Source organism: Heliangelus exortis, chromosome 7, assembly GCF_036169615.1.
Source record: "Heliangelus exortis chromosome 7, bHelExo1.hap1, whole genome shotgun sequence".
Taxonomy (NCBI): Eukaryota; Metazoa; Chordata; class Aves; order Apodiformes; family Trochilidae; genus Heliangelus; species Heliangelus exortis.
Window position 1 is genome coordinate 16,296,638 of NC_092428.1, and position 23,457 is coordinate 16,320,094.

At 38.8% G+C, this 23,457-nt stretch overlaps 1 protein-coding gene across 4 annotated transcripts in view; it reads left to right on the plus strand.

The window, feature by feature from the left end:
* The first annotated feature begins 208 nt into the window (after window positions 1–208).
* Window positions 209–23,457, plus strand: part of CTNNA3 (catenin alpha 3) — a 395,140-nt gene continuing 371,891 nt past the window's right edge. Inside the window, exons 1-3 of one of the 4 annotated variants that reach the window (XM_071749099.1) lie at window positions 209–306; window positions 8,157–8,263; window positions 16,585–16,777. In XM_071749099.1, coding sequence (XP_071605200.1) covers window positions 8,162–8,263; window positions 16,585–16,777 — 295 coding nt within the window. In that variant the 5' untranslated portion in view covers window positions 209–306; window positions 8,157–8,161. Of the gene's footprint in view, window positions 307–3,212; window positions 3,402–8,156; window positions 8,264–16,584; window positions 16,778–23,457 lie in introns of those variants that run through there. The other 3 variants (XM_071749098.1, XM_071749100.1, XM_071749097.1) reach the window with 3 other exon arrangements.

Genomic DNA, 23,457 nt, shown 5'->3' on the forward strand with positions numbered 1-23,457 from the left:
GACTTCAAATGGTGTATGATTTAGGGTGTAAAAACTCTGCAGCAAGCTATGTTTGCAAGACTAGGAATGAGTTTGAGGTTTCTTTAAGTGGTATTTTCAGAAGAAGCTTGTCAGTGAAATTCAGATCCAACAGTTTAGGAGGAGGTCCCAAATGGGTACTGCCCTCTCCAGCCCTCCCATTTTGTTTCTCATAGACTAGGAACCAATTGCTGTCTCACTGGCAGCATTTCTGGAGTCAAGTTGCATCAACAGGAGCTCTTCACAGAGCTGTTTCTAGGATCTCTTATTAAATTCCTGATTCAAAAGGTAAGATTGAAGAGGAATGAAGGGAAAGAGTGAAATAGTATGAAGCTGTGAATGGAACCATAATTGCTTAATCAAATAACCACCTCAAAAGTTTGAGTTAAAAAACTGGTTTTCTTAACCACCTTTCTAGAAGAGGAACTTTAAAACATGATCTTTTAAAATGTTCTAAATGTTTTGAAATCATCATGTTCTTGTCACTTGAAGCCAGTAGCCCAAGCTGTGCAATGTGTTTGTGTATTTTCAAAATAGGAAAAAAATATATTGGAGTACTGGAAAAGTACTGGATAACATGTTGCATGGATGCTGTTACTTTAAAAATCCTAACTCACCTCCTGGTACTTTGCTGCATTTTGCATCTAATGGAAGGAAGGCTTATGGAAATGTACATTTTATCACTTCAGTGTTGAAAATACTGGGCATTAATGCAGGACATTTTTATACAATTATTTTTTTTTTTTCAATATAAAATGCACTTGTTTATACTTCAGGTGTAATGGAGGGCTGTTACATTCAATATAGCACTCATCATATTTCAAAGATTTATGTACACTAAGACAATTTTCCATTATGTAAAACCATTTGGATTCCTCTTATTAAAGACACGAGCAATGTTCAGAGATAACAAAGCCCAGAAGACAGAACATCACAGAATTAGGCTGGATGACAGGCATTTATTAGATATGCATTGTGAATTGTTGCTGTTCTGTCCTGTTCATAATCAGTTAGTTGATGTTAGGAAATTAATCCACCTTGAAACAAAGTTTGGTTGGTTTTGGTTATTTTTGGTTATTATTTATGTTTGCTCCATAGTCAAATAATTTTGAGTTGGAATGAGACCAGAGGTCAAAAGGGCAGGAATGTTTTTGTCTTTATAAAGAAATGATATATCAGCTATCTGGCATTTCTCTGCTGAGCCACATTTTGGTTTGAAACCAGTTGCATGACTCGATTGAGGAGTTAGGTTGCTGTTCACCAGGAACCCAATTGGAAGAATTTATCTGCGTGTCAGAGGTCTGTCCCTGGATACAGGCGTGGCATGGTGGGATTATGGATTTGCTTAAGTACTATTTCTCTGTTCCCTGATTTTCAGATTGTGCTTTTTTAGGTGCAAGAGTAGCAGCTCTACAAAGAGAAGGGGAAAAGGGTAAAAACTGAGTAAAATATCACCCAAACAGTACAGTATAATAGTGCAATAGATAACCCACAGCAAATAAAAAAGACAAATCAGGGGATTGCATTTAAGGAAAAGTAAAATCAGAAAACCTTTTAGTAGCTCATAAGGGAATCCTTTTGCTCTATTTTTTTATGAGTTGAATGATAGCCTATTTTTAGTGGAAGGTCAACTTGAACTTTATTTAAACAGAGTCTCTGGTTCTGAATAGAGATAAGAACACTTCAAAAGTGATAACAAAAGGGAGGGCTTGGAGCCAGACCTTCTTAACCTATCATTATCAGCACAGGATGGCCATCCATGTAGGAACTGTATGCCACTTAAATACAGAGGTGCTTGTTCAGTGTTCAGAGCACATGCAGTGAAAATAGCACAGAGACCCATGTGAAAGTAAAGTAAATTCACATTTTTGAAGTGAATTCACTTCACATTTTTGAAGTAAATGTGTTTTCAGTATCTTAAATACTACAACTGCAGTTCCAAGACACCAAACTCCAGTACCTACAAAAATGTACCTGGAAGAAGTGTTATGAAAAGAGCATTGGTAAAGCATTTATAAACCAAGGATTGTTTGGTTCTGTTGGTATCCATAATGGTGGATATCTACTGGAATTATATTTGTATCAGTGGAATTATTCTGTTTTCTGCTAATATAGTGGGAGCATTGTCAGGTTCACAAGTTTCCATGGTTATGCTTCAGCGGAGAAGATTTTCATTGCTGTGGCTGTAGACTCAGGACCATAGTATAGATTTTTGGATAACTGTTGGTTGAAAAACAGAGCCTGGCATGCTAGTGCAAATCTAAAAGTTCTGAAGCTGCTCAGTCTGTAGGATTCACATCTCTGCTGGAACATCTCTGAGAATTCATCAGAGTATTACAACTGCCTGGAAATGTGTGTGTGTTGAGCCAAGGCAGTGATTTTGTGTAGATGGTATCTTTAAGGCAGAAGAATGCATTAGTTAGCCCTACTAAGAATTATAAATGCTGGTATCTGAGTAGCTTTGACAAGAGTATGGAAGATGAGGTTATATTTTCTAGATTTATAGTATAAATTGTGTTTAGAAAAATTTCATTCTTCTTAGCCTGTTTATTTGCCTCAGTTAAAGAAAGTATGACAGGCATTTATTAAATATGCATAGTGAGTTGTTGCTGTTCTGTCCTGTTCCTAATCAATTAGTTGATGTTAGGAAATTAATCCACTTTGAAACAAAGTTTGGTTGGTTTTGGTTATTTTTGGTTATTTTCTATGTTTGCTCCATAGTCGAATAATTTTGTTTTAACACATTTTCTTGTCTTCCTTGTGTTTTAGAAGGCAATAGGCCTGTGTGTTTTATGAAATCAATAGTATAATATATTGTATGTCAGTGTAGAGTAACATAGTGTAGAAAAAACCCAAAGAAAACAAATTTGGTGCCATGTGACTGGGTGAGAGCCTTATGAATTCCTTTGCTGTCCAGCTCAAAAGTCTGAGACTGAGTCATTGTTGGAGCCAGAAGTTGGCAAACAATCAGAATGTATTGGAAAACAATAGCTGTGCTGAAAACAATGAGAATAAGCACCAGAAGCATCAGCAATGACATGTTTTGTGTCATGTAATTCTTCAAAAACTTTTTAGCTTTACATTATTTGGGCATATTTATCATCTAGTATATAGCTTTAAGGATGCCCATCCCCCTGCCACCCTTCCAGCAGCCACTGTGTCCTGTCAGTCATCCTGAAATACACTGGAGAGCTTTTCAGGCAGTCCCTTGCAGATGCCTCAGAAGCCAAATAGTGAGCCATAGGAGTTACACTGAAGTTCTTAACACGGGGAGATTATATAGACAGTTGCTGTAGTGCTGAATATGGACCATGTATGTTCTAGGATAGGTGAGTGATGTGCTAGTGGCTTTCTAATGATCTGGCAGGAAATGGATTCTAAAGGTAACATTTTCTGATTTATGCAGAATAACTTCGGCTCTGCTTTCTGACACTAATTACTTTGTCTGTATACAGTGTACTTATGGATTGTTTAAAAGCTGCAGGTACTCTTTGTATTGCAGATGGATACAGTCTAACTGATTTTCCAGTGTATTTGTTTTTATCTTACACCAAAAGACTCAGCAATTTGCATTTGGACATGTCTGCAGGAAAGATAAAATTCTCATTATCGTGGAGTTTGGAGAACATGATAGGAGTGTGCAGGTCATTGCTTTTCTGAGATGCAAGTGAATCTTGACACATGCTTAACATCCTGAGTGTTGTCAGAGATGCTGGTCTTCAGTGCTGAAATTACCTACTGTAAAGGTTAATATAACCAAGTGTGAGGTTTTAACAGCCTTTTACCAACAGATCTCACAGTCAAGATCCCTGCTGTAATCAAGGGGCATATTATACTGAATGAGATATATACATTAAAAAAAAAAAATAGAACTAGACTTTAGTTGACTAGGCTCTCACTTGTGAAGTTTATTGACTTCAGTTATATCACTATGTGTTTCCAAAGAATATATGGTTGAGAAATTACTTTCACTTTTAGTTTCCATACATAAATACCAATGGAGTAAGGATTGCAGTAGACAAAATAAAAAGTAAAAAACCCCTGCCTGTTTGTGTGAGTATGGAGTGGGCATGTCTTTGTTCTGAGCTCTAAGAATAAGCTCTTGTTTCAGGGCTCAGCTCACCAAAGATGTTCTGCGCATGCTATAAAGGACCAACGAGGTGTTGCACTTTATGATGATCTGAGCTGTAGTTGTATGAAGCCCTCTGGGTGACTGTGAATTTGTCTCCTCGTTATTCCTCTGCTAGTTATTCCTCACAGCAGATGACAGAGCCTGTCCTATTTCTTGCTTACATACAGTGTGCTATTGAGAACTGATGGCCTGACCACAACCAACATCCTGAGGGAGGGGGGCTGCTGATCTCATTCACTACGGAATGTTCCAGCAGATATTGTGTGTTTGTTGACTTCTGATTTCTTCTGTCTCTTATGGTTCTTGGTCTGAAATTCTTTAAAACAGTCGTTAAGCAAAGTTAGGATAAAACCAGGGTAAAAATTGCCTACAGTCATACTTACCTGAGACTTCCCCCCACCCCCGGTGCTGCTGGGCTGTGGCAGTCACCAGGGGGGGGTGGCTGTGCCTAGGGGGAGGAAAGGGGGGATCAGGTGATCCCCATGTGCTCCTTCCCATGGTGCTCAGTAAGAAATGGATCCTTTGTAAGTGCTCTGCAGGTTTCTCTGCTTGGTGTGTTGGCCTTCTGGGGTTTTGCTTTTTTGTCATCTCTCCCTCTGTGGGTGTTCCTGCATCCTGTTTCCCTACTGGAGGGGAACATCTTACATGGAGACAGGTTGCCTTATGGAATCATGGAATCATTAAGGTTGGAAAGGACCTCTAAGATTACCAAGTCCGACTGTCAGTCCAGCACCACCAGCCAACTAAACCATGCTACATCCTTTCATTTCTTAAAGTCTTCAGAGATGGTGACTCTGCTTCCCTGGGCAGCCTGTTCCAATGCCACTCTTTCCATAAAGAAATTTTTCCCAATATCCAATCTGAATCTCCCCTAGTGCAACGGGGTCCGTTTTCTCTCATCCTATCACCAGTTATGTGAGAGAAGAGCCCAACCCCCACTTCCCTGCAGCCTCCTTTCAGGTGATTGCAGAGAGAGCTCTCCCCTCAGCCTTCTCTAGACTACAAAATGCCACTTCCCTCAGCCACTCCTTGTAAGATGTGTGCTCCAGACCCCTCACCAGCTTTGTAACTCTTCTTTGGATGGGCTCCAGCCCTTCCTTGGGTCCTTACAATGAGGAGCCCAAAACTGAGCACAGTATTTGAGGTGTGGCCTCACCATTGCTGAGCACAGGGGAGAACTCACCTCTCCAGTCCTGCTGGCCACACCATTTATGATACAAGCCAGGAAGCTGTTGGCCTTCTTGGCCACCTGGGCACACAGCTAACTATGTTCATCTGGCTGTCAACCAGCACTCCTATGTTCTTCTATGGTAGGCAGCTTTCCAGCCACTCTTCCCCAAGCCTGTAGCATTGCCTGGGGTTGTTGTGACCAAAATGCAGGACCTCATCCTGTTGACTTTGACCAGGATCCAGCCTGTCCAGGTCCCACTGTAGAGCCTTCCCACCCTCAGGCAGATCAACACTCCCACCCAGTTTAGCATCATTCACAAGCTTAGTGAGGGTGCACTCCATCCCCTCATCCAGGTCATTGATAAAGAGATTAAACAAGACTGGTCCCAAACCTGAGCCCTGGGGAACACTGCTTGTTACTGGCTGCCAGCTGGATTTAAATCCATTGACCACAAATCTCTGGACTCAGCTGTCCAGTCAGTTTTTAACCCAGCAAAGAGTAGACCTGTCTATGCCAGGTGTCCTGAGGCAGCCTTTCCCTGTCTCCTGGAGTAGGACTGATTCAGCTGCTCCAAGGCTTTTGTGGACTGTCACTGGTACCCTGGATCTGGGGACACCCATGTGCTGCAGAGTCCTTTTTGTGGCTCTTCTGGTTGGGAAGTAATCACAGACTGAGGAGTGCGAGTTCCATATTTACCTATTAGTAGGTATTTGCATGTAATTCACCATCATCGTTACTATTACTTATATTTATTATTTCATTAAAACTATTTTATTTTTCCCCCAATCTTAAGTCTCTGTCCCTTATTCCCCTTTTTATCTTCCCCTGGAAAGGGCAGTGGGGGGAGAGCATCTGACACTTGGCTTTAGCTGTGACACCACCAGTCTCTACAGCTATGCTGAGCTTTCAGCCTGTTTTGTTCTGACCTCAGTGAATAAGTAAGTATTCTACACTGAGTAGAACAAAATCAGAAGAAGATACTGAGTCATCCATCTCCAAATACTTTGTAAATGCTGCACTGAGGCTTTGTGAGTGCGGGGTGTGATCTGTTCACTTGCATGGCTACAACTTTGTCAGGTTAGGCAGGACACAGACCAGTTTGAACCATCATAAAGGCTGCAGCCCATTTTCTTACTAGGAGCTACCACTTGTTTCTGAAGCAGTGAATGATGAGGATGCTCAGTTCAGCTCAAACAGAGGGCTAAGTTAAACTGGAGTATTTAAAAACTGAGAGTGTCCTACCTACTGAATCATTAGGCAGAAAGGGAGTCACTGACACTGGTGTTTTTGGTATAATAAAATCTTATTTCCTTAAGGCTTGTTAAAATTATCTAAAAGTGTGTAAAATACAGCCAAACAATTTGCATTGACTTTCTGCTAGTAATATCCACAGAAGGAGAAATTTGATTCTGGTCAGTGTGATCTCAAGTTTTTTTTTTTCTTTTGAATTGGAATAAAAACTGAAAAAGCAGTCCTTCACATATACTATAACCTAATTTTATGCAGCTGAATCTGTGAGAACTTAGGGCTACAACTGGTATAGCTTTATTAAAAGAAAAAACTTGGCACTTGTATAGCCTTTACTAGGAATGGCAACCCCTAAATTACCTTTACCCTTAATTTCTTAATTATAATTTGTATCATCTTTGCTTGCAAGTGAAATGTGGGTAGCTATCCTGTGTTAAGCAATTTGGATCCATTTCTACACAACTTGCTTAGAAACCCTCAGCCTAATGTATTGTATTAAATCAATGCTAGGTTCAGAGGAAGGTGACACTATATCTTTTTAGCCTGCACAATGGCAGTACCTTATTACTTTATTATACAGCAGCAATGGTTGTAATAAGTCGTGCTTAAAAAAAGACAGATATCCATTATTTGTGTGTTTGAAGTCTTTATTGTCTAAAAAGGCTCTGCTGAGCTATGTTTTATGGGAAGTTATGTTACTGGAAAATTTAAAATGTCTTTTATTTTGGGACAATAATTTGTTGCATTCCTACTAAAGCATGGTTATAATTCTTTGTTGGCAAACACACATTTCACTGTGGCTAAATACCTGATCCACAACCCAGGAGACTCAGTGAAAACCCTTAGATTAACATCAGTGGATTTTGGATCAGGCTGTGATGCATGATTTGTTCCCTTTAATGACCTTAGTTAGATTTACTTCTGTCTTATTGACTTCAGTAATAGACTTTCTTGACTTAATCTTGACTTAATCTTGACTTAATCTTGACTTAATCTTGACTTAATCTTGACTTAATCTATTTTGCCACTTGGAAAATATTTGTTATTGCAGGGTATAAAATAATTAATATTTCACTTTCTCCTGCTGTCAATTGCCAGGACTTTTAAGGGCTGCTGTATATATTTGTGCTCTGTTCTTAAACTCTTTACTATGGCCACTGCACTTTTTTCACATGAATTAATACACAGGTATCATGCACATAGCATTAATGGCTTTATTTTGGATAAATTCAATGCTGTATTATATAATTTTTACTAAAAAGCTCCTTTTTTATTGACTACCGGAGGACTTACATTCAATGGTTTTCTAATACAATAATCCTTGTGCATTTTTAAATATATGGTCAATTTAGAAATCTGGAATAGCAAACAGAATTATACAGTTTAAATCTGTTATTTTACAATTTATTCAAGTATCTGAATAATTTTTTTCACAATTTAGAAATAAGGAATGAAAAATTGTTTTACCTTTTGAAATCCTGAGCCTCTTATGGAACCAAGACTGTACTCCCATAGGCAGACAGGGCTGTGAGAATTGCAGTCATGGCTAATAACTGTTTATGACATTTTTTCTTTGTTTGTACCTAGGTGAAATGTCAACAAAAGTGCCAAGCTTTAAACTGAAAATTGACCCTCGGGATCTGCAGATCCAGACATTTACTGTGGAGAAATTACTGGAACCATTGATAATTCAGGTATTTAAATATTGCAAAAGAGAAAATGGATAATCATAGAAAGAAGGGAATAAGGCTGAAGAAGTGAGGCTGAGGACACTGTTGTGCAAGGCATACACGTCGCTCTTCTGTACTTGTAGTTTGCTCTGCCTCATAAACTGTTCAGTGGGATTTGTCTTCTTCCAGGTTTGGTGGTTCATTTAGTGACTTCTATTTTTGCAAATATGTGCATATCATAGCAAATGTTACCTGTTCTAGGTAGTCTCTTGTACAGTATTATCAAGTGGATGTTTAAATGTAGAATACACTGCAAGTGGATTTCTAACACATGGAAAGTTTTGAATTGTAAGCTGTCTACAGAGTGGAAAAGAAGAGCTTTAATGCCTGCAGATGAATTTCTGCATCTGAATTTTGAACACAGCTGCATTCTGTTGTATTTTAGAAGAGATACTCTAAGAGCACTACAATTGTGACACAATGTATAAACCTATTTTAGTATTTTTCCTTCCAACTAAAGAAAAATTGGACTGAGGGATTTAAAAAAATACTTTCAGGTTTGTTGTTAAAACTTTCTTTTTAGGAGGAGCAATTCTAGTGCATATTCCAGTTCTATTTCAAGTATTCACCAGTGAAATTTGCAGTGCTTTGTGTGCTAAAGATTCTCTCAATATTTTTGTATCTGTCATGGATTACAAATGTAATTTTTAAGGACCTACTTGAAGACCTTACCTTATTTTCCAAATAATGTGTATAAGAAAGAAAATATTGGAAGACCTCTCTAGCAATATGTTAAAGGGTGAAGAACAGGAAGGACATTTTCTGGTTTGAAACTCAAGCTATTCTGAGTTTTCTCTTCATTGTACTTAGAACAAAGATGTTGGGGTACCTGCATTTAATCAGACACACATAGCACCAGGATATCAGTTTATCACTGTCTTTCAGCATTAGCAGGATGTTGTAGATCAGATTGTCACAGCTATACACTGCTTACTTAGTATTCCTTTCCTGGTGTCTGACAGTGTGTTTGCACTTTACATAGAATCATAGAATAATTTGGGTTGGAAGGGACCTCTAAAGGTCATCCTGTCCAACCCCCCTGCAGTAAGCAGAGACACCCTCAACTAGATCAGCTTGGTCAGAACCTCATCAAACCTCACCATGAGCCTCCAGGGATGAGGCCTCAACCACCTCCCTGGGCAACCTGTTCCATTTTTCCACTACCCTGGTGGTAAAGAACTTTTTTCTAACATGCAGTCTGAATCTTCTCTTTAATTCAAACCATTGCCCCTCATCCTATCACTGCAAACAGTCCCCCTCCAGCCTTCCTGTAGCCCTTCAGGTCCTGGCAGGTTGTGACAGGGTCTCCCTGGAGCCTTTTCCTCCAGGCTGAACAACCCCAGCTCCCTCAGCCTGGCTTCATAGGAGAGGTGTTCAGCCCCCTGATCATTTCTGTAGCCCTATTATGTACAGAAAGGTGTAAGACTTCTTTACTGTCTTCTTTCTCTTACTAATGTAGAAAGAATACTTTGTTGTTTTTCACTTTGTGAAGGTGTTCAGATATAATGGCTGTGAGGTAGTTTCAGTGGCTGATGAATCTCTCCAAGCTCTCTTTGGGTAATGCCTCTTACAAGACAGTCACTTTTTGTTAAATAGGCTAACAATGAACAAACAAAACTGGTATTGGAAGGATCACCCTTGGCAAACATAGCAAAGAAAGACTGTGATTTTGTGCGATTCTTTGAATGCTATACTCTGGTTGTTATTCTATTTATATACCTTTAAGATTTGGGACAGTACAGCTTATGAAAAAAGGTAACCAAGTTTTCTATTATTTCCAAAAGACCAAAGCAATTCTTAATGTATTTGGATAGATAGTAAAGGAAAAAAATATGTTTTTCCCTACAAGTGGTGGGCTTCTTCTGATTGCAGTCCAGCCACTTAAATACATGATAAATTTAGTTACTCCCTGAATGACTTTGGTTCACACACACTTCTCTGATGGCATCTTCCCTTCTTTTTCCTGGGAGCCTCTGTTTGCAGATTCCCTGGCCAAAGAGTGTTGACCAGATACAGGGGAACAGTCAGATTGTAATTAATGATGTGGCTCATAATGAATGGAGGGAACAAGAATACGGAGATGAAAGATTAGGACAGTATATTATGTGTGAGGACAAAAAAATGATGAGGATATTTGGTGTGATGGTTCTTCTGTTTGTCTGGACTTTCATTTGGGAAATGTCCTTTCTTTATTCCAGAAGGGCTATACGTGCTTTAAAAGCTTGGAAAAATCAAGAGGTACTGATCATATTTTAAAACAGTTCTGGGAAAACTTGCTTTTAAATCAATCAGTTAATTAATTGAAAGAAGTTTCTCTTTAACAAATGAAGTGAGATTTTCCCCACTTGAAACTTTTGCACCTCCATAACTCATCCAGATTTTATTTTATTTTATTTTATTTTATTTTATTTTATTTTATTTTATTTTATTTTATTTTATTTTATTTTATTTTAGTTTAGTTTAGTTTAGTTTAGTTTAGTTTAGTTTAGTTTAGTTTAGTTTATTTTATTTCCAAAATTTCTTCTCATTTTTTACCTGATCTTCTTTTCCTCCCATACTTCTGGGAGAATCTTTTCTTCAGAAAGTAATCTTTTCTTTTTATCAGTACTCCATTCCCAGTGTTATTAACTGAGCTGCCTCCCATTTTGTCTGCCTTTATTTTTTTATTTTTGCCTGGGTGTGACTGATGGTGTGTAAAACCTCAGTTAACAGTTCACTAGTTTGTGGGAAATTGTCAAGCTGGAGCCTCATGTGTGGATGTTTTATAAAATTTGTTTCAGAGCAGTAGGAAGAGATGTGTTGATATTCTGTTTTTAAAAGCTTCCTTTGTGTACCAGAAGGTCAAACTGTGCTCAGGCAGCTGTAGCACCGTGGGTATATTTAGAGAAGATGAAGCAATGTAAATTTGGGCCTGGGTTTTGCTGGATCAAAGAAATGTGACAAAACAAAGAAACAGTTCCAGAGCAAAACAAAGAAACCATCTAATTTTTATTTTAATTTTTTTTAAAGCTCTTCTTTCTCAAAGAACTTTAAAAGCGTTGAGTCTGTTAAAAATTGAAATGGTTCAAGCATGATCATGGCTGTCTTTAACCCTCTCAGTCTTAATACTTTGTTTCATAATAGAACTGAGGAAGGGAAACTTGCATTTTCAGTGGGAAGGAGACAGAAAAAATGTTGAAAATGCAAAAGTAGGGATTAAGACTAAATGAAAACTGATCTATTATTAGAAAAAATCAGGCCACTCAGATAAAAATTAATAGTAGAATGCTCTTGCCTGACTCATTTATCAGCTGTGGCTTTGAACACAGTCTAACCGTATTTTGAGATTTATGTTCTCATTTATTTATTTACTAGTCTTGTAATGCCCTAGTAGGGGCACTACATTGTAATCCCAAGTAGGAAAGAGGCAGTGGAAGCATTTGAGATTCTCTGCAGTCTGTCCTAGCTATTTATGCCAGGTGTTAGAGAATCCTTAGGTTGACAGCATCAACATGGGAGAAAATTAAGCCAAAACCGGCCTGAAGTGGAAGCAACTTTGCAAGTGACTTTGGTAGATTCTCTCTCTTCCCTGCAATCTGCACTTAGTGGTTACACTTGGAAACTGTGAAATCAGCATGACACATTGCTTTATATAACAACCTCTCCAACTTGGTAACTTCTCCATCCTTGGAATAAAACAGTGCCTCCAGGTTACAGTGCTTGGGGGACTGCAGGGTCAGCAATCTCCCTGCATTTTCCTATTTGAATCCCAGACAGTGGCCTGACCCAGGGTGGTAAATTCAAATAATGTTGTGCAGGACTGCAGAAATAGCAATTCCAGTGCTGGAAGTGGCATAACTGCATTATTGTAATTCTGTATCCAACCTTATAAACTGTTTTCTCATGGGGATGCACTAGCAGCTGCACAATGTTTTCTGGGAATTTCAAGTAAATTTTTTAATCATGTCCAATTGTCCCCTCACTAGACTAGAAGTGTCTCCCTCTGTCTGTGTCCTTTATTTGATTTTATTCCAGGTGCTCTGAGAACATTAGTTTTGAAAGAAGGCTTTTAGGTAAAGGTCTCTAACAGAGCATCTGGCACATTGCAATGATAGTTGTCAAAACTGACATAATTCAACTGACATCTTGTAAATTTGATACCTGCTCAGACAAGGGATCTTTCCTTAATTCTGGGCTTTTATCAGAAACACCTTGTCATGGAACAATGGAACAATTAGTGTGATGGAAGCAGTAGAATAAAGCATTTTCATTCGCAGAGCTGATGTCTAATAGTTGTCATGCTTGTGCTAGATGTACTCACAAAATATAACAATTAATGTAATGGAAAATATCCTCTTGTTTTTTCTCATCCCCAGAGACTGAAACCTGTTTAATCTCTTTGCTATACTATGTAATGATTACAGTTATGGCTAGGTATAAATTTGCTTCTGTAGCAAACTGCTAGAAGACTTTTCTTTGGAATTCACATGCAAGTAAAAGTTTTTATAAATGTGATTTGATGAGAGTCATATAACTTCTTTAATGCATACAGGAAACATTTCATAACTGCCTTTGCAGCCATTGCAAGTCTTATAAATTATAAATTTGCCACTTAATGTATCTAAAGCCCTCTTTATATGTTTGTGAGTTAATATGTATACATATATGTGTAATGTAAGTTAATGTGTTATGTATGTGTATCCATACATAAGCAGATATTTTTAAAAGCTTTTCCTTGCCAAACCTCTTGCTGCCTTCTCTTTATATTTTATAAATTCATGCAAGCTAAAGAATATTTATGGCTGTAAGATACAGGTAAATTTTACAGAATATGTAGAAGCTTCCATGGATTTTAGGGTGTCTTTCATCCCTGATAAAAAAACAGGCAAATTGAAAGGCATCTATTCTCACCTTCATCCACAATGACAAAAGTTTGCTGGCAAGGAGAACGTACACTGTTGGTTTTAGTTCTCTGTATCGGGAGTTTAATTTATGCATCCTGAAAGTGATTAACCAGTAGATATTTAATGGGCAATACTTTGGACTGGAAACACTGAGCCAGTTCTTTTGTCATTAGATCACTGAATTAAGGTGCTTTTGTTTTTGTTTTTGTTTTTTTTCCCAGTTCTCTAGGGATTGCAGTTACATGGAGCTAAATTTGAAGCAAAAAATTGATTTTTTAAAATATTTTTATATTAATATCAAAGGTGAACCAAATCTTTTGATACTCAAGGTACCAAGACAGTTTCCTTAACTGCTGTAATATTAAATGATTATCTGTAAGGGCTGGCAGGAAATGAATATAGCATTGGAAGAAATGGTTCACAGCTCCTTAGGAAATCAGTGTTTGGGATACCCATGACAAAGAATGCCACCTTTGCATCCTAATAAATAATGGAAAAAACAGACAACAACAACATGGTTCACTTTTGCAAATGTGATGGCATAGGGGCTTCAATATCTCACTTAAAAGCCCCTTGTGTCTCTAACACTGCTCTGCTGCTCCTACCAGAGATGCAAAATAAACTCTTGACAATGATTTCCCTTGAATGCCAGGAGATCTGCTGTATATGGCAACAAGAAGGTGTTAATAACTGGAAAATGCAGTCAGGCATGAGCAGGATTAAGAGGGATATGTGTTTAATCTTTCTTATAATGATATAATTTCGATTGCATTCTGCCACTATAGTACAAACTGTGTTGACAGTGGATCAAAGGGCTCACTGTGTTAGCCACTGAATAGTTCAGTTCTTTCTGTGGAGGATCTGTATAAAGTTTTAGATTCCTCACTGAGATTCTGTGTAAGAGAATTCAGAGTGCTTTTTCTGTATTCCTTAATCCCCAGGAGCCAAGAACTACCTATTACATTTTGACTTACATTTAAGATCAGAAGCTGCACCTGGTATTTTCTGACAGTAATGCTGAAGATGAGGGGTCTTACAAAATCATGTAATCATTGAGCTTGGAGGGACCTCTGAAGATCATCTAGTCCAACCAGGACTAAATCCTAAAACAATCCTAAACCAGGATTGATGAGAGCACATACACATGATTACATCCAGGGGGGGTTTGAAAGCCTCCAGAGAAGGAGACTCCACAACCTCTCTGGGCAGCCTGTGCCAGTGCTCTGTCACCCTCTCAAGTAAAGAAGTTTTTCCTCATGTTTAAATTCAACTTCCTGTGTTCCAGTTTGTGCCCATTGCCCCTTGTCCTCTTGCTGGGAACCAGTGAAAAGAGTCTGGCTCCTCACATTTGACCTTTAGATATTTATGGACATTAATAAGGTCTCCTCTCCAGGTTAAACAGTCCCAGCCCTCTCAACTTTTCCTCATAAGAGAGTTTACTCCAGTCCCCCAGTCATCTTTGTTGCCTTCCACTGGGGGCAAATCAAGAATCAAAGTCAAGACGGTTCATCTGCAGTAATTTTCATATTTTTCCCCCTCCAAAATGCATGAGTTAACAGTACATAGAATGGTACTTTACATAAAAAGGGGGCCAGAGTAAAAATCTGAAAATATATTATTTTCTGGAAATGGTGATTAAATAGTTAAGACACCTGAAAAATGGCATTTACTTGATGGGGTTTTGGGGCAGCTTCTAATTTTTTTACAGTGTTTTATGCCTTTTTTGTTGGAAGTATCGCCCTACAATCTCTTTAACTCACTCTTAAAAATATGATAATGAAAACCACAAGAAATGCTCTAGAACTAATGTTAGATGGTTTGTAAAAATAAAAGATATCAAGATTCGTATTCCCAGTACATTCTCTACCAGATGGCTGTTTCATGTGTGATAAATAATTTCATTTACTGTTTTTGAGCCGCAGTCAGAAAAAAACCCAGAGCCCTGTAACAATCTGAACCAGAGTTATTTATGCTGCTGTCTCCCTTGTGACATGCCAAAGCAGTCAGTGTAAAGTGGCTGGCCTTTTTTTTCCCCCAAAATTCCATATGAATGATGTAGGGGTCAGGGATTTTGTCTTTCAAATAGGTTTTTATAGAAATACCTCCCAGAGGATGTTTGTCAGTTACTTTAAAAACTACTGATTGATGAAAAGCACTAAAGCCTGGGAATTCATCAATGAGATGTAAAGGTGAGGTAGGGCACAGCCAGCACACTTCTCATTGTATCCCTGTGACTGGAGCCCTTTTTCATGGACCAGCTCAAACCTTGGGCTGTACTGCAGCTGTCAGCCAAGTTTTCCTGTGGGACTGAGGGATTCATACACAGCTTTGGCTTTGCTTGTACAATACTGTTGATGATTTGAATACCATTTAAATAAAGTGGAGAATTATATGTGTGTAAAATGTGTTGATTGAGCTTCAAGGCTACATCTGTACTTAGTATTATAATATCCATGTTCTGGCACTGGGAAATGAATAGAAGGATTAAAAAAACATTAGAGAGCTTAATGAAAATTAAGTATATTTTACAATGTCTGTATAACACATTTATTTTAAAATCTTTTAGGAGTTTTTCCCTAGTGTGAGAGCTCAAGCTTCATTTCAGAGAACAGTCTGTTAGAAGCATTCTGTTGGGAGTGTGGAGGCTGTGCTCACATGATGAGGAATGTGGAGTGGGAAGCTATATAAAAATAAGGTTTTTATGGATATTGAAGTACTTTGTAAAAAACCCGTAATTTCAACAAAGCTGCAGCAAACCTACATCCTGTGGAAAATTATGAACACTTTTAGGGTTCAGAGTCCCCCAGAGAATTCTGAGCTGTTGAGTTCTGACCACTGTGTAAGCTCTGACCTTTATAAGAAGAGGAAGCATTTTGAAATGTGTCTATACTTATTTTGGGTATTTGCTTCTGAGATAACTTGGGAGATTTAAGCTGGACATGTGGGAAGATTCAGCACCCATTACAATTCCTGCCTTGGCTGAAGCCTCCTCAGATAGCATTAGTAATTTTTATTATATATATATATATATATATAAGCAGTGATATAAGCAGTATATTATTATAGTATATATATATATATATATATATATATAAATATAAGCAGTGTCAAGAATTTGCATCAGGGTTGATAAGACAGTGAGATTTCTATTGACTTTGCTATGATCGTACAGAACAAAATACAAATATGAGGTATAGTAAGTAAAATTATGTGTCAAATTTGATTCAATGGTTTTGCCTATTCTCAGTATGAATGCTGAGCCTGCCTGTCTCTCTCCAAGCAGGGGGGATCTCATTGCTTATTCTCAACTGTATTAATTTGATTTTTTTGAAATTTGAGATCAGTATAAATTTATTACAGAACTTACACCGGTACCATGTTTTTTGTTTCTTTTACACATAGGTTACAACACTAGTGAACTGTCCACAGAATCCTTCTAGTAAGAAAAAGGGACGTTCCAAAAGAGCTCGAGTCTTGTTAGCTTCTGTGGAAGAAGCCACTTGGAATCTGTTGGACAAGGGGGAAAAAATAGCCAAAGAAGCAGTTGTGTTTAAAGAGGAACTTCGTGCAGCACTGGCTGATGTCCAGAAAGAGAGTAAGTATATGGCAAATAATTTAGGCACCGACAGGAATTAGTTCAGCAATGTGACACTGGTATCAGAATGAAATTAGGATATCTATAAGAAATATGTTTTGGTATGCAAATGGGTGAATGTTGAGTTATCTAATTGTATGTTCCCATATGGCACTTATAGGGAGGTAGAGTATGCAACAGATATATCAGTGGAAGTTTTCTTGTTTTCGTTTGGCTTTTTTTTGTTTCTTTTCAATGGGCTTCTTGTTTATTTTAGTAGCTGTTAAGCACAAGTTTAACATAATATGTACTTTAATGCTCTTCTTGAAAAGAACTGTTCATCTGAATCATGGATTAAGGCCTTTTAGTTAAAAATTTAAAACCAGAAATAGTCCCCCTTTTGTAAAGTCCCCCTCTTGATTGGAGAAAGTGTTGCAATAGCCCAGTTACAGGTATGTTTTGAGACTTCAGCAGGAGGAAGATGGGTCCATTAACCTACTTAAGGGTCATCCTCTCATGGCACAACAGTTTTGCCATATTCCATTTCCTCATGACCTACCTCCTTATTTCCAAAAAGATTCCCAGAACTGGACTAAGTTTTTTGATCTGCTGAGAATGCTGTATTAGACAGTTTCTTCCAGGCTCTTTGTTGCTTTGTTGAGTTTCACTCTCCCCATGGATAATTAGGACCTACTGGGTGAATAAGAAGACCAGGCTCAAATAGTACTAAGCTGGGTGACAGATATCCAAAATGTCTTCCTGAAGAAATCAGCTTTGAAAACTGATTCAGAAGAAGGTTTCAGAGAAAAAAGGGATGTAAGAATAATACTTTTAGTGCCTGGTCATTTGATGGTTATGTCCCTACATCATTGTTGCGTGGATGCTGTAAACAAATAGTTCCCATTGGTTGCCTGGAATCATATTAGGTGGGGCTGATGAAAGTCTTCCTAAGCAAGTGGGAACAGACAAGCAAGAGCAATGGTTTGTATCATGAAGTTGTTGTCAGGCCAGGTTATTGAATGAGCAAGCAACCAGGCTTGGTTTTATCATGGGGCAAAGTGGGCCTCAGGTGCCTTTACACTACTGAGCAGTGTGGTGTTTGTTCTTGTGCCAAGTGACACCTTGTGCCTGCAGGACTGTGTGTTAGCCATTTAAATCAGGTCATTTTGTCACCCTGGTCTTACTAAGGTTGCAGCTTCATCAGGATTTTAAATTTATTTTTATTTTATTTTGTTGTCCTCCTTGTGCAGCTGGGGTGGCTTCTGAGCCTCTGCTGTTGTTCAAGGTAGTGATTACCATCTACTGGCTTCTTCTGGATCAGAGCTGGCTGCATTTTAGGGTTTGAGATATGCATATAGTGTCTGAGATACCTTAAGGTCCTTTATGATTAAAAGTGTTAGGACAGCAAATATCATTGTTATTTGTCACACTGATCAGCAGAGGATTAAAAAAAAAATCTTAAATGTTAGCCCATCCATTCCAGTCCAATAACACAAGACAAGAATAAAATATATAGTTTTATATTAATTTTTATACATACAGAATATAAAATATTTCACATATTCAATTTATTGTCAGCCAAGACCAGAGATAAGTACAAAAATAAATAAAACACAGAGTAGATTATATACACCTCATCCATTTTAAAAGAATGTTAAGTCCATATTATCACCTATCATTATGCAATGATAAATTGTTGTTCACAGCCATGTTCTTCCATGGCTTTGCTAAACTGCAGAAGTTAGTTTTAAGAATTTGGTGAACAGTTGTAAAATAAATAGTAGTTTATTAATGTTGCAGATATTTTTTGTCTTTTGAAGCTGTGTATTATTTTAGATTTGTGGTACGCCACATGATATGTAACTTTATTGCCTACTATCTGGGTTACGTTCTGCTGCCCCTAAGTCTTGTGTTACTTAAAATTCTTTGAAAGGATGTGAGCCATAAACTCTGCTTTCACACAGTCACCTGACATTCACAACATAGCATACTGTATTTAAATTACTGTGGTGTATTTTGAAATTTATATTAATTTGCTCTTAAATTATGATTTTTTGAATGTGAATACAGCTTATATTGTCTGTATAGAAAATAGTGTTAGGAAAGAATAAATACTCTCTCATATCTTACTGCATTTCAGCTCATTACATTTGTTATGGCCCGAGGTAACATAAAAATTTATTTTGTTTTGGATCCGCAAAACAAAGTCCAAGCTTGGAAGGGTGGGGTGCAAGCAGACTTTTATTTGACAATTGACACAGGCAAAACGATAGAGCCAGGCAAAAGAGGGAGAGAGAAAAAGAAGATATAAGAGAGAGAGATAGAGAAGTGTGAGAGAAAAAGGGGTAAGAAAGTGGGAAGAAAGAATGAGAGAGAGAGAGTGAGAGTCAGCACCAGGGGTGCAGCTCTCCAGCTGTTTCCTCAAGATGGAGCTGATCCTGGGCAGGGTCTGATGTGAGATGGCAGTGGGTCAAGAGGTGACAAAGCACCCACAGCATGGACAGCCATTTAACCCCTGAGTTCCTTTTGTTCAGCTGTCAGTCAGCTGCTGCAGAAGCCAGGTCCCTCAACACCAGAGCCATTGCAGACAGGCTGCCTTGAGGTGGTACCTTCTGCATAAGGGTGTCAGGTCTCACCTCTTTCCAGGTGTCACCCCCTGCTCTGCTCCAGCCCCTCAGCCAGGTACATCAGCATCAGTACAATCAAGGTGGCTTCCTCCACCCTGGCCAGGTGCCTGGAGGGATGTCCCAGCATTGCAGGATGGCCCTGGGAAAAAAGGGGTGTCCACCCAGCCTGTAGTTCTTAACTCTTTCCAGGAGTCACCCCCTGCTCTGCTCTGGCCAGGCCAGGTACCTTTCCGCCTAGCCAGGGCTATTCACTTTAAAATTGTCCTTTTTTGAGGCACATTCCAGTCAGTGAAGTCAGTGGACTCTCTCAACATGAGAATTAAATGCTTATTTCTTTTGAATGGCAATCGCCAGAGTAAAAATGCTGCTTTGCTACTGTTGGACCTCATTCATAAGGGTTCAGTTTATAGGAGTTGCTGCTATTAATCCTGTTCATAATATTTTGGGGAATAAAGGGACAAATTTGTAGGATAAAAGTGAACAGTGGAGGTAATAAAAACAGAAGATTCATCATTTTAGTTGATCTGATGCATTAGTGGCTGATGTAATATCTGCAGAAAAGGGGCCATGGGTAAGGCTTTGTTGACTTCAGATTGGTCTTGAGAAATACTGTCAGTAGATCAGGTTTTTGGTCTCTCAAATTCAGTTGACTTCTGATAGTGACATCTGGGTAGGCAGTTCTGGGTAGGATAGTTCTCTGGGTAAATGCAGTTTCTGCTTCCTTTGACATCTGTGAAATTTAACTGAAGATTTATAGTATTGAAGCTGCTTATCTTAATACAAAGGTCATCCAAGTTTTTCTTTGAGTTTCCTCAAGAGAAAGTACTTTTTAGTGCCTATCTCTATCTAAATCTTGACTCATCTTCTTCTGGAACCCTACTAAATGAGCCACCAGGCAGCCCTGTCATGGACTATATGCCTTGCCCAAAAATCTGTTAGCCAGGGAACTGAAGAACTGCAGTGTTTTCTTTTTGATCTGGTTTGGGAAGGCTTTGTTAAAGAGCACTCAGGTTCACATTTCAATTCTGTAATAGTGGAATAAACTTAAATGTGTTTTGAAATATTCTCATCGCCAAATTTCATGTACAAAGCATTTCAAAGCCTTCAGACTCATAATGTGCTGTGATTAATGGCAGATTAACTGCCCTCTATGTAGTGGAATAAGAACCACTGTTCAACCACGAATGCTTCAGACACCAAACATCAGACTGTAATTAATGTTCTGATTCTGGTGTTTAATCCATGTTAAGACAAACAGACATGTAGTTTATGTACAGAAACATTTTCCTATGAATTTGAACTGAAGTCTACAGATACACTTAGGATAAGGTTTTGGTTTTTTTTTTTCATTTATGCCAAAGTGTGATCACTTATGTTTTCAAACAGTGGTACAGGCATAGCTAAAATGTTTGGTATTTATTGCCATTGCTTACTGACTATATATGGTCAGAAACACAACAGTTGTTGTCTGCATTGTTTCTATCTATTGCAATGTCACTGTTTCATGCATTTAGCTGTTATCATGCTCAAGTGTGTTCCCAGATAAGCTTTTCATCACACATAACAGTGAGTTGAAAGCAAGTTACTTGCTGGAGTTACATTTTGAGCCTTCAGTTATGCTTTTAAATCAGAAAAAGCAATTTGATATTTCAAATGTCCATATTTAATGTCTTTCGACAAAGCCTTTTGAAGCTGCCATTCACTGGGGGAGGGTGCTGTAGGGATATTTACTAAAGGAAAATGGTCTCTCATATTATACTATATTATAATTTCTGTTCCTTCCCCAAAAAATAAAAAGATAGCTTTCTCAATCTACAGTAAGAGGTACATATTTATGTCCTGCATCTAAGAGACTTACATTCTGAGAGACAGAATTTAGATGTTCAAGAGGCTTAAAATAATCCATAATGTGCATCCTTTTCATTAAACCAAGAACCCTTGTAGAGAAGCTCCTGACATCACCATCATTGGATCAGGTGTCTCTGAGTGGGAAAGGAGGAATGAAAAGATAGGTTTGAGGCATGATGGGGGTGTGTGGTGGCTCTGATTACACATTAGAAAGAACAATATGAGATGTGGAAGTGAAACTTCCTGGTATGCAATGGTGAAATAATTGCAATGCAACAGAATCCAGTGGTAGCTGAGTGGGGTTAAGAGACTGTGTGACAGGGGAAAAATGTCCTGTAACATCTACAGAAAGCTATTGTGAGAATCTGAGTTACCATGGCACTGAATATTAGGAACATGCAGGATGTATCAATTTGTTTTGCCCTGGCACTGATAGTTTCAATTCCAGCTGGCTGAAGCAGAATCCTTTATTTGATGCAGCAGGTGGAGATGGTATTTGTGGGAGTAGAAGAGGTGATTATACCAGTGACTTGCACTGTTTAATCTCTTGTTTTCAGAAGGGGTAGGTTCTGTACTCTGATGTGACATTGTCTCCCAACCTTCTTTGGTAGTGATTCTGCTTATGTGTTATTTCACACCTGCAGAGCTTGAGGCAGCAAATACCAGTGTAAATCACAGTTTACAGGTTTTCTATTACTGGTGTAAACCATTGATTTATTTTTTTTTCTTAAGTTTGAGACTAGGACATTTGAAATTCTCACTTTTACTGACTCTGGTAAGTCCTCCCCTCTTTAGTCAATGGGCTCCCTTTGACAACTGTGTTTCTCTGGAAATGTAAATCCACCAGCCTTTAAGGGTGCAGTTCACAGGAGTGGGTGACAGCACTTGGCAGCTCTTGGCAGCAATACCTCCTTGTGGGAGGACACAAGAATGGCATAAAATTCACTGCATTCCATGTGGATTTCACACTGCTGCAGTTAAAAATAGACAATGAGAGGAGTAAGATGTAAAAACAAATAGAACAGATTGGAATCTGACCTTGACAGGTTAGAGAGCTGGGCAATCATCAACCACATAAAGTTTAACAAGGACAAGTGCTGAAGTCTGCACCTAGAATAGGGCAACCCTGGTGGCAAGTACAGACTGGGGAATGCGTGGTTGGAGAACAGCATGGGAAAGAGGGACCTGGGAGTCCTCATTGATGGCAAACTAAATATGAGCCAGGAGTGTGCCCTGGCAGCCAGAGAGGCCAACCATGTCCTGGGGTGCATCAAGCACAGCATCACCAGCCAGGGAAGGGAGGTGATGTCCCACTCTGCTCTGCACTGCTACGGCCTCACCTTGAGTGCAGGTTTGCCCACTGTGGTTTGGGCACCACAGCACAGAAAAGACATCAAGCTATTGCAGAGTGTCCAAAGGAGAGCAGCAAGCGTGGTGAAGGGTCTGGAAGGGATGACTTATGATGAGTGGCTGTGGTCATTTGAATTGTTCAGCTTGGAGAAAAGGAGGCTGAGGAGTGACCTCATTGCAGTTTATGGCTTTCTCACAAGAGGAAGAGATGGGACTGGCACTGATTTCTTCACTCCTGTGAGCAAAGACAGGACTTGGGGAAATGGTAGGAAGCTGAATCAGGGAAGGTTTAGTTTAGATATTAGGAAAAGATTTTTCACCCAGAGGGCAGTTGAGCAATGGAACAGACTCCCCAGGGAAGAGGTCACAGCACCAAGCCTGTCTGAGTTCAAGAAGCATTTGGATGGTGCTCTCAGGCACATGGTGTGATCCTGGGGGTGCCCTGCGTGGGGACAGGAGTTGGACTTGATGATTCTGATGGGTCCCTTCCAACTTGGCAGATTCTGTGATTCTATGAAATGCGATGCTTAGATAGAATTCAGCCAGAGAAAAAACCAATCTCTTGAAAGAAATATAAGAAGAAAGCATAATTTTGATGGTCTTGCCTAAAAATAATAAAAAAAACCTTTAGCTGCTGTCAGTGTGCTGTTGCATACTGTCTCTGGGGGGTGCTCACTGACTGCAGTTAGTGGCACTACTGCAAGTATCTGTGTAGGCAGATTGCCTGCCTTTGGCTAGCAAGCCAGAAGTGCATACCTTTTGTCAGCTCTTTGCCAAGAGCAAATTTGCCAACAGGCTTACAGTTGACTTGTTTTTAAAGGAAATTTCATACATGTTTTCAGATATTTTTGGTGCTGAATAAAATGCATGGATCCT